The sequence below is a fragment of the Acytostelium subglobosum genome (genome assembly GCF_000787575.1).
Source record: "Acytostelium subglobosum LB1 DNA, scaffold: scaffold7, whole genome shotgun sequence".
Classification (NCBI taxonomy): domain Eukaryota; phylum Evosea; class Eumycetozoa; order Acytosteliales; family Acytosteliaceae; genus Acytostelium; species Acytostelium subglobosum.
Genome location: NW_012236526.1, coordinates 157,379 through 171,178, shown reverse-complemented (window position 1 = coordinate 171,178; position 13,800 = coordinate 157,379). Strand labels below are relative to the sequence as shown.

Here is a 13,800-nt window from a genome sequence, read left to right as displayed (position 1 = left end):
TATCCAATATCAACTATCGCATGAATGTGTGCTGATCGTGTCACCATGATTGATTGATTACTCGTCCTCCAAGTCGTCGGGGATATCCTCTTCCTCTTCCTTGCTAAACAAACTCCAATTTACAGGTGCTGCCGTCGCGGCAGCCTTTGACTTGTTATGTGGAGCTGGCTTTGAAGGTCCAATAATCATTTCCTTAAACTTGTCCAAGTCAGAGTCTGCTGATTTAGTTGTTGTCTTTGAAGATTTCGATGTCGATGTCGATGTCGATGTAGTTGTAGTAGTACTTGTTGTTGTTGCTGTTGTTGGTGTATTTGATATTGCTGAGTCTACAGAGACAGGACATGTTAGCATTCATTCGTTCAGAGTTGGCCTCGAGAAGGGGATAGTTACTGATTGCTTCGAGAACAGCCTTGTCTTTCTCTGCCTTTTCCAATTGCCTTTGTTTACATGGTGCTTTGTGTTCACTCCAGTGATCCAGTTGACATTGACGACAGCAGTAGGAGATTGATGTGCATGCTCCACAGAGTGAGAGCTGTTTCGTTGTGGTTGTGTCTTTGTCTTGAGTGCAGACGGGGTTCCCGCACTTGGACGTCAGGGCCAGACGAGCAGCCTCTTGCTCGGCGGCATTCTTCAACTTTAACTGTTGCTGTTGCTGTTCCTTCATCCAAGCGGGCATCTCTGGTGCCACTGTAGCCTTGGTCGTTGCCTTTAGCTTATTGTTCAACTTGTTGGCGGCATTGTTATTGGCATCCTTTCGCAGACCCAACTTTGCTTTCTTTGTCTTTCCTCTCTTTGTTGTGTATACTGATGCCATCCTCTAGTAGTAGTAGTATCTATATAACTAAATATTGTTATTTCTATCTCTTTGGAACACAAGAACTAATGTTCATTTCACTTTCAGACGTCTGAAAGATTCATTTCGGTCGGTTTCAAAAGTTTTGGTACCCCACTTAGGTCAATTATTAATATCATTATATATAAGTAGGAAAGTAATATTTATTTACAGATGATTACTAAAATGGTACCATTGTTGGTAGCTTGGTATCAATCAGACCCTGAAGTTCCAGGTAATGTTTGGAGCACCAGCGTTGAGGGTATCACTTCTGCGAACAGAATACATGTCCGCAATTGGAGTAGCGGGAATATTGAAGGGAGGTAATTGAAAGGCTTGGATGGCACCGTGGACGGTCCAATGATGCAATGTCTTCAATTGGTCGAGACAGTCATTCATCAGCTCTGTTTGGAACTTGAAGATACTCTGGGATCCTAGATGTGTTCCATTGTGACTGGTAATAAAGTTGTAAATGGTAGTCTTGATCAAGTCAATGGAGCCCCTCTGTGCATCTCCATTCACAACTCTGGCAGCTAGACCAACTTGATCCCAACAGAGCACCAGAACCGGGTCTTCAGGGTCCTGGTTGCGAACCTCAAACTTGATGATCTCCAATGCACCTGGCGGAAGATCTACAGTTTTGAAAGCATCTTCAATGCTCTTGTCAAGTGGGTCTGTTTCCATTGCAGTTTTCTCTTGCTTTGGCAGTGTCAGTTTTGAATTATCATTTCTCTTTGGGCAATACTTACATTCTTTGCCAGGGCTGGGCGAGAAGCTCTGACTTTTGTGGGCTTTCTCTTCTTGACTGGCTCTACCTCCTCTTGGACCCTCTTGGTTTTTCTGGTGCTCATTGTCAATGTTGTTGAAAGGTAAAGGTAAGTTGATATATTTGTTAGTTCTATCTGTGGAAGTTATGTAAACAATGACTACGAACCTTTAGTTTTATTGGTGTATCGAAACAGTGAAACGAGTAGCCTAATTAAACAAAGCTACAAGCTATCAATTATTATAGTTGACAGGTTGTCTTTGATTGACATAAGGTGGGTTGCCGAATGAATGATTACTCCTCAGTGGTGTCACCTTGAGACAGCATGTATTGCAAATGAAGTTTTAAGGTGCTTGACTGGTGGGGGAGTCACCAGTTGGTTGCTGCTAAGGTTCTGCAGGGGATAGTCAAGGTTACGCAGAGAATTCATTTTTCAGCGGTCTCAATCCTTGGGTTCGAGCTGGTTCGACCCTGGACAACCCTTGGAACAGCAAGGGGAACCCTTTCAAACCTTATCTGATGTTAATTAAATATTTATATTTTTATTGTTGTTGTTGTAGTTGTTGTTGTGGTTGTTGTTGTTGTATGATAAATTAGACCTTAAAGAAATCGTCGTCTCGTCCAAAGGAGTGGAACATATTGGTCAAATATGCGATAATTGTCCAGAGTGCGTTGTGTCGTTGAATGTTGTCAGAAAGGTCGCCAAGTGATCTGATTGTGTCTGACAATATGTTCCATTTCTTCATCTCTCCAAAGACATTCTCAATGATGATCCTCACCTTCTTGATTCGATTGCTCTCATCTTTCTCTCTCAGGATACGCTCGGCATCGAATCCTTCTTTGGTGACCTTGGCTTCCAATGCCTTCAACTTCTTAGATACCTTGGTCGCCTCCTTTCCTTGACGCAGGCGATGCTCATCGAGCGTGCGTTTTCTGATCATCTTGTCTGTGTACTCCATATGATCGATCAATGAAGCCGACTTGATCTTGGGGGTGATGGTGTTGGTGTAGTACTTCTGACCTCCTTTGAATCCTTTGTCACCGAGAATGACAATATCTTCATCGAACAGAGCCTGTAGTCTAGGTGCAGCATCCTTGTAGAGCGAGACGTCAGGCTGGGCGCCTCCCTCTGTCTTACCTACATACACGATCTTGCCACGTATATCGCAAATGACCAACACTGCCAAAGAATACATTGATTTCTTGCCAGAATAAACAAGATCCTTGATCGTCTTGTGTGGCGGCACTTGAATCCTCTGCTCTGACCCGTCCACAATGAGATGAACATTGTGCTTAATACCATCTTTCCATATTTCTGCATGATTGTCTCGAAGCTCTCCATTGTGAACCACATCCTGGAAGTACCCATGGCAGTACGACTTCAATCTATCGAACACCTTGGTGAATGAGTACCTGAGCTGAGCGATTGTCAATTGATATAGGAACACACGCTCCATCATGTACCAGGGAAGGTTGTGGCGGCACCTCATGAGGAAGACGAGCATGTCCTTGTGTTCAAAAGAGTGCTTCTCACAGAGCTGAGACACTTGACTATGGGAGAGCTTGAAGTAACTTGTGTACTCTTCATCTTGGTTGAACCATTGATCTGTAAGTGCAGAGTTGAGGGTATGGCATTTGTCAGTTAATGGACTTAGCTTGCTGGCAGCATATTTATTCTTCACCTTCTTCAAGGGTATTGTTCTTCCTCTTATTGTTCCTCCTTGTTGTTGTTGTTGTTGTTGTTGTTGTTGTTGGTGTTGGTGTTGCAGCTGCTTTCTTGGCCTTTGATTTAGACACTGGTTTGGTTATTGCTGGGCTTGGTGCTGCTGGGCTGGGTGCTGGGATGGGTGGTGATGTAGTTGTTGACATCGCATTATCGTCGATATCTATCGTTGCCCTGCTGGAGATACCGGTGTTCGCTTCGCACCATTGAGTCCATTTCTCTCGTTTGTTGGTTAGATACTCGACAAGGCAGTTCCATCGACAGAAGTATACAAAGACGCCAAACGTGCTGTCTGGATGGCAACACTTCAAGATGCGAGAACAACCCTTTGAACAGTTCTGGCAATGTTGGACAGAATCTCCAATGATAGGCTTCTCTGGATCGTGTTCTCCAATCGCAGGTACAGCAAGCTTCAAATAGGGCATTGACCTGGTATGGTTTGTAATATNTCCAACACTGCACATCATCATTTTTTGGTCGCCATAGTAGACAATGATCTTCTTCTCGATCTTGTTCTCTGGTGAATTGCAAGTCGCCTCTACTATAATCCGGTTGGGATTGGTTGGGTCTCGAACGTTGGAATGCAGGAAGCACTTGGTTTGTTTGCTAGTCTCTCCATCCATCAACTTCTTGGTATGTGTGATATTCATCAGCTCTCTATTGTTCTCTGCCGCACCTTGTTTGGTTGGCGTCTTCATTTGCTGAAGCGTGAGTGTTGATGACAACGATGTTGGTTGTGGCTGTTGTTGTTGTGGCTGTTGTTGTTGTGGCTGTGGTTGTTGTTGTTGTTGTTGCGATAATGACTTGATGATTCCCTCTAACTCCTCTATACGCAGCCTCAACGTGTGAGTCTCCTCCTGTGATTCTTTAGTCTGGAACATTACAATATCATCAGGTGGCAGGTGTTTGCCCAAGACCCAGATATCCAACTCAGTACCGCAGAAGAAGCATTTGACACCTGCTTGCTTAACTCTGGTGACTATTAACTGGGTTAGCTCCTCAGACATCAGATGTTGTATTATATATATGTATTAATTGGTCGCTATTACTATGTTGGAGGTTGCAAAGGGTCATCACGGGTCGGACCTTGGATTCCAAAACAAATATTTGAAGAATCCACCCACAACACCCGTTGAACCCTGCAGAACCCAAGCTAACCTTAGCAGCAATCAAGTGATGGCAACTCGCCAGTTTCCCCCAGCCCATAATCATTGAGAAGTTCGAGGGGGAACAGATGGTGGTGTGCCAGTGTTTAGTGATCTTCTTGTAATTGTTCAACATTGGAATTAATGCTTGTTGTTCTGTGACCTGTGGATGTATGTATAGTTGGGTTCATCCTTAGCTACAAGAATACTGCGACGACAATATAGGTGAATATTGTAAGTATAACCATCAATCAAGAATTGAACTCCTCCTTTGATCCATTTGACCATCTAATCTTGTTGGAATTCAATAGTAGTTGGGACTTGTTCTCAATCACAAATTTTGGAGCAAAGTGTGTGAGCCGTGTCCTCCTGTCATTCAAAAGAATGGAGTTATGTAGTTCTGTTGGAAAGTATGCAACATCAGGTCCGCTATTAACAAGTAGCCTAGTAATTGTTAACAGAAGGAATGAAAGTTTAACTTACAAAATTGGACGGCCGTCTGTTGCCAGAAAGAACCTTGAGTCCATAACCAAAGTTGACCTAAAACTTCTAGATTCTGAGCAATTTGGATGTAACTCCTTGACCTCACATATATGGTCAAATCTCTCATAAACTCCACCCGGGTAGCAGTATTGAGTAATACCAGATCTTCTCGATCGTCGTCAGTGTATGTTTGGGTACAAGGAAAGAAGTAATCTAAGTCTAAGACAGTACCTAATGGAATTGATATAGTGTGTTCATCAATATAAATGGTTGAGGGATTGTTGTTGTGCTCTATAAACAAAGAGTATCTCTCTGATGATATTCTCCAAGGGAACTTTATAATAGTATTGTTGTTGATGTTAGACATTGTGACAAGGTATTAATTTATGTGATTAATTGTTATTAAATAAATAGGAGTTAGACATCATCAAGTTAATGTGTATTTTAATATTTATTTAATACGAAATTTCCAATTCATTTGGTTACACCTTTGTACATGTATTATTGTTTAAGTAGTTGTTTGACCAATGTCTTCTCAAAGTCTACATCAATGAATTGGTATCCACTATCMAATCAATCTGGTGGATTAAATAGATGAATGATTGCAATAAGTTAGTTTGTGTCTGATTGATGATGAATGAAGCCATGCCATGCCATTTACATACTTGTTTGGTAAACACTCGCTGACTGCTTAGTATTGTCTCACCAGCCATCTCGCGACCGAATACAGTGTTGATGACAAACTCTGGAATCCAGAATATTGTCGGACGGTTCAGGACACTTCCCAACTTCTTGGTGAACTCTGTGTTGGTCACTGGATTGGGACTGGTGACATTGATCGGTCCCGATACATTATCATGATCGATGGCGAACTTGGACCACATTGATGACGTCGTCCATGCTGACCCATGGCAGCCACTGTGTGCCACTGCCCATCMACGCCACCTAGTCCAAAGAGGAATGGATAGTAGGCCATTCCAAGGAGGCCTCCACTTGGGTCCATTACAATGCCGATGCGCATGTTGACCACGCGTGACTTTGCTCGGATGGCTTCGCAAGCGCCTTCCCATTTCTCGATGACGTCAGTGAAGAAGCCGTGGCCCTTGGGTGCAGTCTCGTCCAGGGGTTCATGAACTTGCGTGCCATAGTATGTGCAGCCACTGGCGCTGATGAATAGGGGAGGCTTGACCATTGCCGCAGCAGTCTCTGATAGTAAACGAGTGCCCTTCACTCTGCTCTCGAGGATACGCTGCTTCTTCTGTTCGTTCCATAGACCGATGGCATTCTCGCCTGCCAGATGGACGACAACGTCTGGCGCGACATTGTTGAATGCTTCAGTGTCGATTGATGATCTCTCAGGGTCCCATTGTATCTCTGATGAGTTTCCAGGTGCTCTTCTTACCAATGAGTACACATCATACACTCCAGATGCCTTGAGTGATTGTGACAATGCCTTGCCAACGAAGCCTGATGCTCCACTGATCACTACTTTCTTTAAAGTTTGCATTGTTGATTGATTGATTATTTGTAAGTTATAACTATGTTGTTATTATATGTATGTATGATTAATGATCACTCAATCTTCTATCTATGCTATTAATATAAATTGATTGGATGAGTGGACAAGTTCAAGGAGAGGGTCCATTACAAGCCCACCCACCTGATCAAAACACACATCAGTAGCGCGTCACCTTCAACCAGTGATGCGGATGAGTGTGATTGATAAGTGGGTCACATGAGACCACCTAGCTCATTGTTTGAATCATTCATTCAATCAACCAATCGATCAGCCATTATCAGCCATTGTTGTTGCATGCATGCATTGTTGGATGTACACACACCTCGAGCTGCGTCATTGGAATGATTCCAAACACATAGTAACTGATTAGGTTGCTCTATCTCTATCTCTATCTCTCGATCGATCTCTAGGGTTTATTGCTGTTGTGGCTGTTGCTTGGCCTTGCGTCGCTGCAGCACATCGTAATTGTAAACTCTTGAAATGTTGACGTCTGTGGTAGTGATCTGATCCTTGATGAAGCCTAGATCCTGTACTGTGTCTCTGAGCTGCTTGTCCACTGATTTCTTGTTGTTGCTCAACACCTGCTTGGCCTCGTCGAACGAGTACTCCAACATCACATTAGCGCCCAGCCACAAGTACACAGACTTTGGCTTTGATACCTCTGCTGAAGAGTACACTCCTTCAGACAGTTCATAGTTCATCGAGAATGTATCATCCTGTTGTGATTGATTGATTGAGTGAATGAATGAGTGAGATTGCTCGTGTCTCTCTCTTCTCACTGTCTTGATGATGACATACCTGCTTTGACTCTAGCTTGTTTACTATATCGATTGTTTCATCCAATTGCTTGGCTCTGTTGGTGAGGATACTGACGTTGTTTGTCAGCTTTGATTCAAAGTACTTGTATTTGTTGTGACCTTCTTGTAGTATCTTGAATACATCCTCCATCTCTTTGCCCTTCATATATTCCTCTACATTGTCCTATATATGCACCAACAACATCATTCATTGATTGATTAGTCTCCAGAGTCATTGACTGTCAATTGATTGATTGATCATCAACACATACAATGAATGAAACAGCAGGTATATTTGATGCACTCTTCACCTCGCGTTGAAATAACACCTTGTATGGATTGTCTGTTGTTGTCGTTGTTGTAGCTGCCATGACTTAAATAAATATATATCTTTGTCAATGATTGTGAATCGTCTGTTTGATTTTATGTGATTGAAGTTAGACTTGTTGAAAAGTATTCAAAAACAAGTCATTTCAGCAACTTGAGCCATTCTCAACTTAAGGAGGACCATCAAGCACATAATATTCAATCAATCAATGATCATGTCTTCATGATCCATTGTTTTAAGTATATTGATGAAGTACTTGATATATATACATCAAGTACAAAGTTCAATCAATAACCTATTAATCAAAACAACTAATAAATGAATTAAAGGACTATTCGAATCATACTAAGGTACATACATCAATAACCTTTTAATCATTCAATCAATCAAGAAACTGATCAATAAGATTATAATACCAGGGAGGATCATCATGTATGATTTACTTTTATGTCAAGGTGGTCAGTGCAATGTCATCGTCATCTGACGACAATGCAAAGATCATTCATGTAAGATAGTTTTGTTGGTGGTGCAAAAACGACGAAACGTTGGTATCTCATCAGAACAGTCACACAACTTATATTCCCCTTTCGCATTCATTCATTCATCATATTATCATTGTACAGTCGACTGACTGATTCATTGATTGACACCAACAGTGAGTCACTTGTTAATTATTATTATTATTTATTACAACACATCATTTGCAGAGACAGACACAGTATCTGAACAGCTCAGATCCCACCACTCAAACACACACACTCAGCTGACTGTGAACACAACACTCGGATAAACAACAGCAACAACTTTAGCATTGGCCAACACACCACCACTCCTCTTTGCCCATCCCTTTATCCCTCCATCAATCTCTCACTCGACCATTACAATTGTAGTTGTAGTGCACATTACTACTTAAAAGAAAGGTCATATTCATTCATTCATTCTACATTCATTCATTCAATTCAATTCACAAATGGCCGAAATACATTATCCAGTACTAGCAATTATCTTGTCAATACTTGGCAATTGCCTAAGTTCATTCGTTGCCCTTTCACCATTGTAAGTTGTTATGTTCAAGATTAGTGGATGGACCAAAAAAGACAGATACTTATTTAAGAATATACCAGACCTAGATTCTTTAAATTGGACAAAGAGCGTGATCCAGGTCCTTACAGTATATATCCTATGGTTGCACTATGCGGCAACTCTTACATGTGGGTCATCTATGGAATGATTACAAAGACATTTGCCGTTCTCCCTGTCAATATGATTGGCCTATTCTCAACAATCTACTTCATTGTTGTCCATATCAGTACTCTAAAGGAACTTAAAGAGGTATGATGTCGAAACAATCAGATATATATACACACTGGAATAGACACTCACTCCATCAATCAACCTCAATCAATCATGTAGAGAAGGATTATAACTGGAATATCAATGGGCATGGCTATTATCCTCTCATTGTTCACAGAGGTTGTGATCCTATCGACAAGTGATGTAAACTTACAAACAAATATTATGGGATATGCATGTAATGCTATTCTGTTCTGTTTCTTTGGTGCACCTTTGATGGCATTGTACGGTGTTATCAAGAGTAAAGACACATCATCAATGAACCTGCTACTATTAATATGTTCAGGTGTGGCTGCCATTGTCTGGACTGGCTATGGATTACTTGTCCATGACCTATTCATCACAGTTCCAAATGCTGTTGGTATGTTACATCTCGCGCCATTAGGATCAATCAATCATTCTCTAATCCATCCATTGATGATCCATCTTTAGGCGCAACATTGACAATGTCCCAACTGGCAATATATAAGGCGATTAATATATTCTATCCACATGGTAATCTACGGTCTGGTGAAATGAACATCATGGACATCGATAAGGAGACTCCACTTAATGGTGCTGACGACGATTCAACTGCAGATGAACCATCTGCAGTAGTATATTAATATAATAGTAATATAGAGGATGTATACATTCATTTATTTATTAATCTAACAATACTTTGTATATGTTGGGATATCAAAGATCCATCTTCCAACTTCCACAGGTAGTCTACCAGGTTGAGAGGATGAGGAGCAAGAGTGTTGTGAAGACAACTAGCAACGTGGTAGCAAGGTTGATGGATGATATGGCGCAACCAGTACCAGTGGTGGACGTGAGTGCTGGAGTTGACTCGGTCGTGGAACCGGTAGAGATCTGCTCACCAGGGATGGATACCTCGCCAGTTGTGGTCTTGGAAGCTGGACCAGTAGTTGTCACCTTGGAGGTAGAGTTGGTGGTAAGTGATGAGTTGCCAGTGGTCAATGGTTTGATACCGGTTGTCGTAGAGTTGAGGGCAGAGGTTGTGGCAGCGTGTCCAGTAGTGGATGTTGGGCTCGATGTCGTTGTTGTGACATTGGTCGTGCCAAGAGCAGTGAGCGAACCATTGAATGAGGCAGTATTGTTGGTGAGGAAGACATCAGCGCAGGAGTAGTAGATTGCTCCACCACCATTCCTAGCATCAAATACTAGTTGGTAGTAGGCACGGACCTGCTTGGAGAAGTCGATGGCAGAGAGGAGCTTGCCAGTAGCTGGAGGAACCGGGATGGAGAACTCACCCTCATCAGTGCGGGCAGAGTTCTCGTTGAGTGTTGCCACGCTGTAGCCAACACCACCAATGAACAACTGGAGTGCATAAGTGTTGGTCTGAGCATCCTTGTTATACCAACTCTTGCGTTGGTACACCAGGAATGAATTGGTCTTGAGAACGTCGATGTTACTATTGATTGAAAGGAGAGAATGACAGTGAGTTAGTGATTGAATGAATGATGGATTGAGTTGTGAGAGCAAGGGATGAGGTTATACATACACTCTGTTGGCTTCCACGGGGGAGGATAGGGCACAGGATTGTTCGTTGCCACAGCCAGAGTTGTCAGAGGGGTTGCAAGGTTGACGGGGAGTTGGTGACTCCAATCCAGCTTTACCTTCAACATGGTAACTGGAACACAGGAGGAGAATGATCAATGAAATTAATAATAATGGTAATTTGGACATTGTGATAGATAGATTACTAGTAATAATAAAGATATATAGTTGTTATAGAGATATTATAATGATGATGTTGTAGGAGTTTAAGATAACAAGACTGCGGTAGCTGTTGGATATCTGTTGCTTAAGTACCCATTCACACACTCAATGATGAAGCCGATGAACATGTTGACTTGTAAGATGTAGTTGGTAGTAGGAGTCAAGAATGGTATCCACTACCATCTTTAGGACCATCAGTGACCAAATCAATTGTTTCCACCTCATACACACACAACCATCAATCAATCAATCGATCACTCGTCTGACCGTTTTGAGGAGCAATGTGTGTGTGGATGTTGATTAGATGACAACGACAATGTGCCATTGATTGGATAAGATGTTTCATTGTCTCCTACGTTGGTTCCTGTTGGGTGCGGGTGGTCGTTGATCATCGTCACCATCCTCAAGAATTAGATCATCGACATAATCATCCAAGAATCCTCTTGCTGCTTGTTGTAGCTGTTGTTGTTGCTGTTGCTGTCCTCCTTCGCCAGCCCATGGCATCAATGTGTGGAAGAAATGCAACAAGGCATTTGGTGCGCCATTCTCTGGGAACAATGGTTCTGGTTGCTGCTGCTGCAACTGTTGCATCTGTTGTTGTATTTGCTGCTGCAGTTGTCTCTGTTGAACGAATCGTGGCTGTCGGTAGACTTGGTAGCCTGCGCCAATGCCTCGTCTTGGGTCCACGCCTCTGGGTGGCTCAATGTTGTTGAATCCATCGGCACGCATCATCTCAATGACATCGGGCGGCAGTCTCTGCACGACGTCCGAGTACTCTGAGAGGAACAGATGATCGAATATCGATTGATCAATGACACTGTACTCCTTGAGGATCAGCAGTTGATCGTCCACGATGGCCTGATCGCCTGCATCCACCATCGCAATGACCTTTTGCACGTTCCTCTTGATCCATGCGATGATCTGTGGTTGCTGCCACAGTTGATGATTCCTCTCGACAAAGAGATTGATGAGATGCTCCACTGGCTTGAGCTGATCGGTGTTCTTGAAGAATGCGTGCTCCTCCAACTGAACGGGTCGACCACCGCCCTCGGGTATCAGAGTCAGGTTGGCCTTAGTCTTCTCGAGAAGAGGACGCAGCATCATTGGGAAGCGGATCAATGCCTTTATCAAGAGCTTGTCTGCAGCGTCGACGTTGGCCGGTGTATCGCTGTCCAACAGGAACTGGGCAAGTGCTGCCGAGTAACAAAAGTTTGGCAGGAGGTCCAATGCCTGAGTGTTTGGAGTCAATCGCTGGGCTCGCGTGTATAGATCGACCAAGAAACCATACTGCTTGGACTTGAGTGCATAATAATCGATGATCAATCGTACAAACAATGGGTCGCTATAGTCGAATGACAACAATATCTTACTATATTATTGTTTGTTATGTTAGTTAGAATGATTGATTGATTGATAGATCGAGTCAATGATCGAACATACCAATACTCCAATGCAGTCCTTGGACAACCTCTACGACCAAGGATCTGAATGTGTCTGAACATCGCCAAGAAACATGTCCTACAAGATTGATTGATTGATTGATTGAGTAAGTTGTTAGGTTGTGCTCACTTAAGTTGGATTGGCTACTCGCGGACACTCACTTGTTCTCGGGTATCTTGTACTCCAGCCTCGAGTTACCGAGTGTTGGATTGAACTGATGATGCCAGCTGCATTCGAATGCAAAGACGGCGCGCTCAACAAAGTCTCCGGCATGCTGGAAGTCCGATGTCTGCAAACACACCTGGCTCAGCTGTAGCAGCGAGTCGATGTGATAGGGATGATACCTGAGCAGCTCGCCAATGTTCATTGGGTCGTGAGTGCCCAGCACATGATAGAACTCCTCCTGTATGCTCTTGTATGTGTCGCTCCAACGGATTTTGAAGTAGTTGACGTCGCCTTCGCTCCTGTCCAGCTCCATCACCATCGAGCTCATGATCTCTGGCCAATCCTGCTGAGGCTGTACAAAGAGCCAGCTCCTCTTCTTTGACAGATTGAGATTGGAGTGTACATTGTTGTTCTTCTTCTTCATCTCTTTCATGTCGCTCTGTGTTGTATGTGTGTCATGGACATATGAGTGATTGAGCGATTGAGTACAACATCATGAGAGGAGAATGATACTTACGACCTTGCATCCGAATAGCTTCTTCAGTTCGAATGATGGGTTCAAGTGTTTGTTGTCAATGGACAACATCTCTTTGTATATTGAACTACTGGATGTTGATGATGAGGAGGTGGTTGAGGTCGTGCTGGTAGTTGATGTTGTATTGTTGTTGTTTGTCAACTCGGCAAGAATGTCGTCATCCTTATTGTTGGCAGCTGCGGTCTTCTTCTTTTGTTGTTTCTTCTTGTTGTTCTTCTTCTTTGAAGTGGCCTTGGATGGTGCTGGTGGAGAAGTGACAGCCTTCTTCTTGTTCTTTGACGATGCAACTACAACCTCATCCTCATCTTCATCATCATCATTGTTATCAACATCGTTGTCATTGTCATTGTCATCATCATCATCAGTCAACAACAATGTAGCAAACTTTGTAGTTGTTTTCTTGGTGACCTGACTATCGACGATATCATCAATGTCATCATCACTGTCATCTGAATGGTCGTCAACCACCACATTATTGGTATCTGTGTTCTTTAGCTTTCTCAATGCTCTCGATGACATTTCTCTATCTGTCTCTCTTTGTTGTCTATCTAACTAAATAGTTAATGAATGAATTATGTTTTCCTTTTGGATTTATGACCAAACAAGGGAAAAACTAAAGAAATTGTTTGGTTTGTTGATTTCCGTTGATCATCACAACACTTATTACCAATATTAGAATACTTTATCATTTATTAATCTAGACCTTTCCCAATTAATATGGACCATGGTACAGCGTGAGAAAATTCTTTTTATCATTAGCTTTGGAGATATTCGGAACTTCCGATTTAGTATGTAGTAGAAAATTATCCTCCCCTTCCGGGAATTGAACCCGGGCCTTTCGCGTGACAGGCGAAAATCCTCACCACTAGACCAAAGGGGATTGATTAAGGTCCAGACTAAATCAAACGTTTTTCACAACAAAAAATTACACAGATTTTTTAATTTGAGTTAAGAAACTTCAATTTAAACAACTTTAAATACTTATTTGT

General features: G+C 42.5%; 8 protein-coding genes across 8 annotated transcripts; 1 reads left to right on the top strand and 7 right to left on the bottom strand.

Annotated features, from left to right (window-relative positions):
• Window positions 1-60: 60 nt before the first annotated feature.
• On the bottom strand, window positions 61-817 carry SAMD00019534_039490 (hypothetical protein; the record flags this gene model as incomplete). The annotated part of the gene is made up of 2 exons (XM_012900454.1): window positions 61-326; window positions 370-817. Coding segments are annotated over 2 exons (714 nt in total), but the record flags the coding sequence as incomplete, so codon positions are not given.
• Window positions 818-1,048: 231 nt separating this feature from the next.
• Window positions 1,049-1,516, bottom strand: SAMD00019534_039480 (hypothetical protein; the record flags this gene model as incomplete). The annotated part of the gene is made up of 1 exon (XM_012900453.1): window positions 1,049-1,516. One exon carries the CDS (start codon window positions 1,514-1,516, stop codon window positions 1,049-1,051), a length of 468 nt encoding a protein of 155 aa, XP_012755907.1.
• Window positions 1,517-2,197: 681 nt separating this feature from the next.
• On the bottom strand, window positions 2,198-2,908 carry SAMD00019534_039470 (hypothetical protein; the record flags this gene model as incomplete). The annotated part of the gene is made up of 1 exon (XM_012900452.1): window positions 2,198-2,908. A coding segment is annotated over one exon (711 nt), but the record flags the coding sequence as incomplete, so codon positions are not given.
• A 2,588-nt stretch (window positions 2,909-5,496) lies between these two features.
• On the bottom strand, window positions 5,497-6,456 carry SAMD00019534_039460 (hypothetical protein; the record flags this gene model as incomplete). The annotated part of the gene is made up of 3 exons (XM_012900451.1): window positions 5,497-5,514; window positions 5,615-5,821; window positions 5,956-6,456. The coding sequence occupies 3 exons, from the start codon at window positions 6,454-6,456 to the stop codon at window positions 5,497-5,499; spliced, it is 726 nt and encodes a 241-aa protein (XP_012755905.1).
• Window positions 6,457-6,890: 434 nt separating this feature from the next.
• SAMD00019534_039450 (hypothetical protein) lies at window positions 6,891-7,624 on the bottom strand (the record flags this gene model as incomplete). Its single annotated transcript, XM_012900450.1, has 3 exons — window positions 6,891-7,184; window positions 7,267-7,449; window positions 7,538-7,624. Coding segments are annotated over 3 exons (564 nt in total), but the record flags the coding sequence as incomplete, so codon positions are not given.
• Window positions 7,625-8,563: 939 nt separating this feature from the next.
• SAMD00019534_039440 (hypothetical protein) lies at window positions 8,564-9,548 on the top strand (the record flags this gene model as incomplete). Its single annotated transcript, XM_012900449.1, has 4 exons — window positions 8,564-8,649; window positions 8,718-8,925; window positions 9,007-9,307; window positions 9,379-9,548. Coding segments are annotated over 4 exons (765 nt in total), but the record flags the coding sequence as incomplete, so codon positions are not given.
• A 109-nt stretch (window positions 9,549-9,657) lies between these two features.
• Window positions 9,658-10,638, bottom strand: SAMD00019534_039430 (hypothetical protein; the record flags this gene model as incomplete). The annotated part of the gene is made up of 2 exons (XM_012900448.1): window positions 9,658-10,363; window positions 10,454-10,638. 2 exons carry the CDS (start codon window positions 10,636-10,638, stop codon window positions 9,658-9,660), a joined length of 891 nt encoding a protein of 296 aa, XP_012755902.1.
• A 381-nt stretch (window positions 10,639-11,019) lies between these two features.
• Window positions 11,020-13,360, bottom strand: SAMD00019534_039420 (hypothetical protein; the record flags this gene model as incomplete). The annotated part of the gene is made up of 4 exons (XM_012900447.1): window positions 11,020-12,040; window positions 12,112-12,189; window positions 12,273-12,715; window positions 12,794-13,360. Coding segments are annotated over 4 exons (2,109 nt in total), but the record flags the coding sequence as incomplete, so codon positions are not given.
• Window positions 13,361-13,800: the final 440 nt, after the last annotated feature.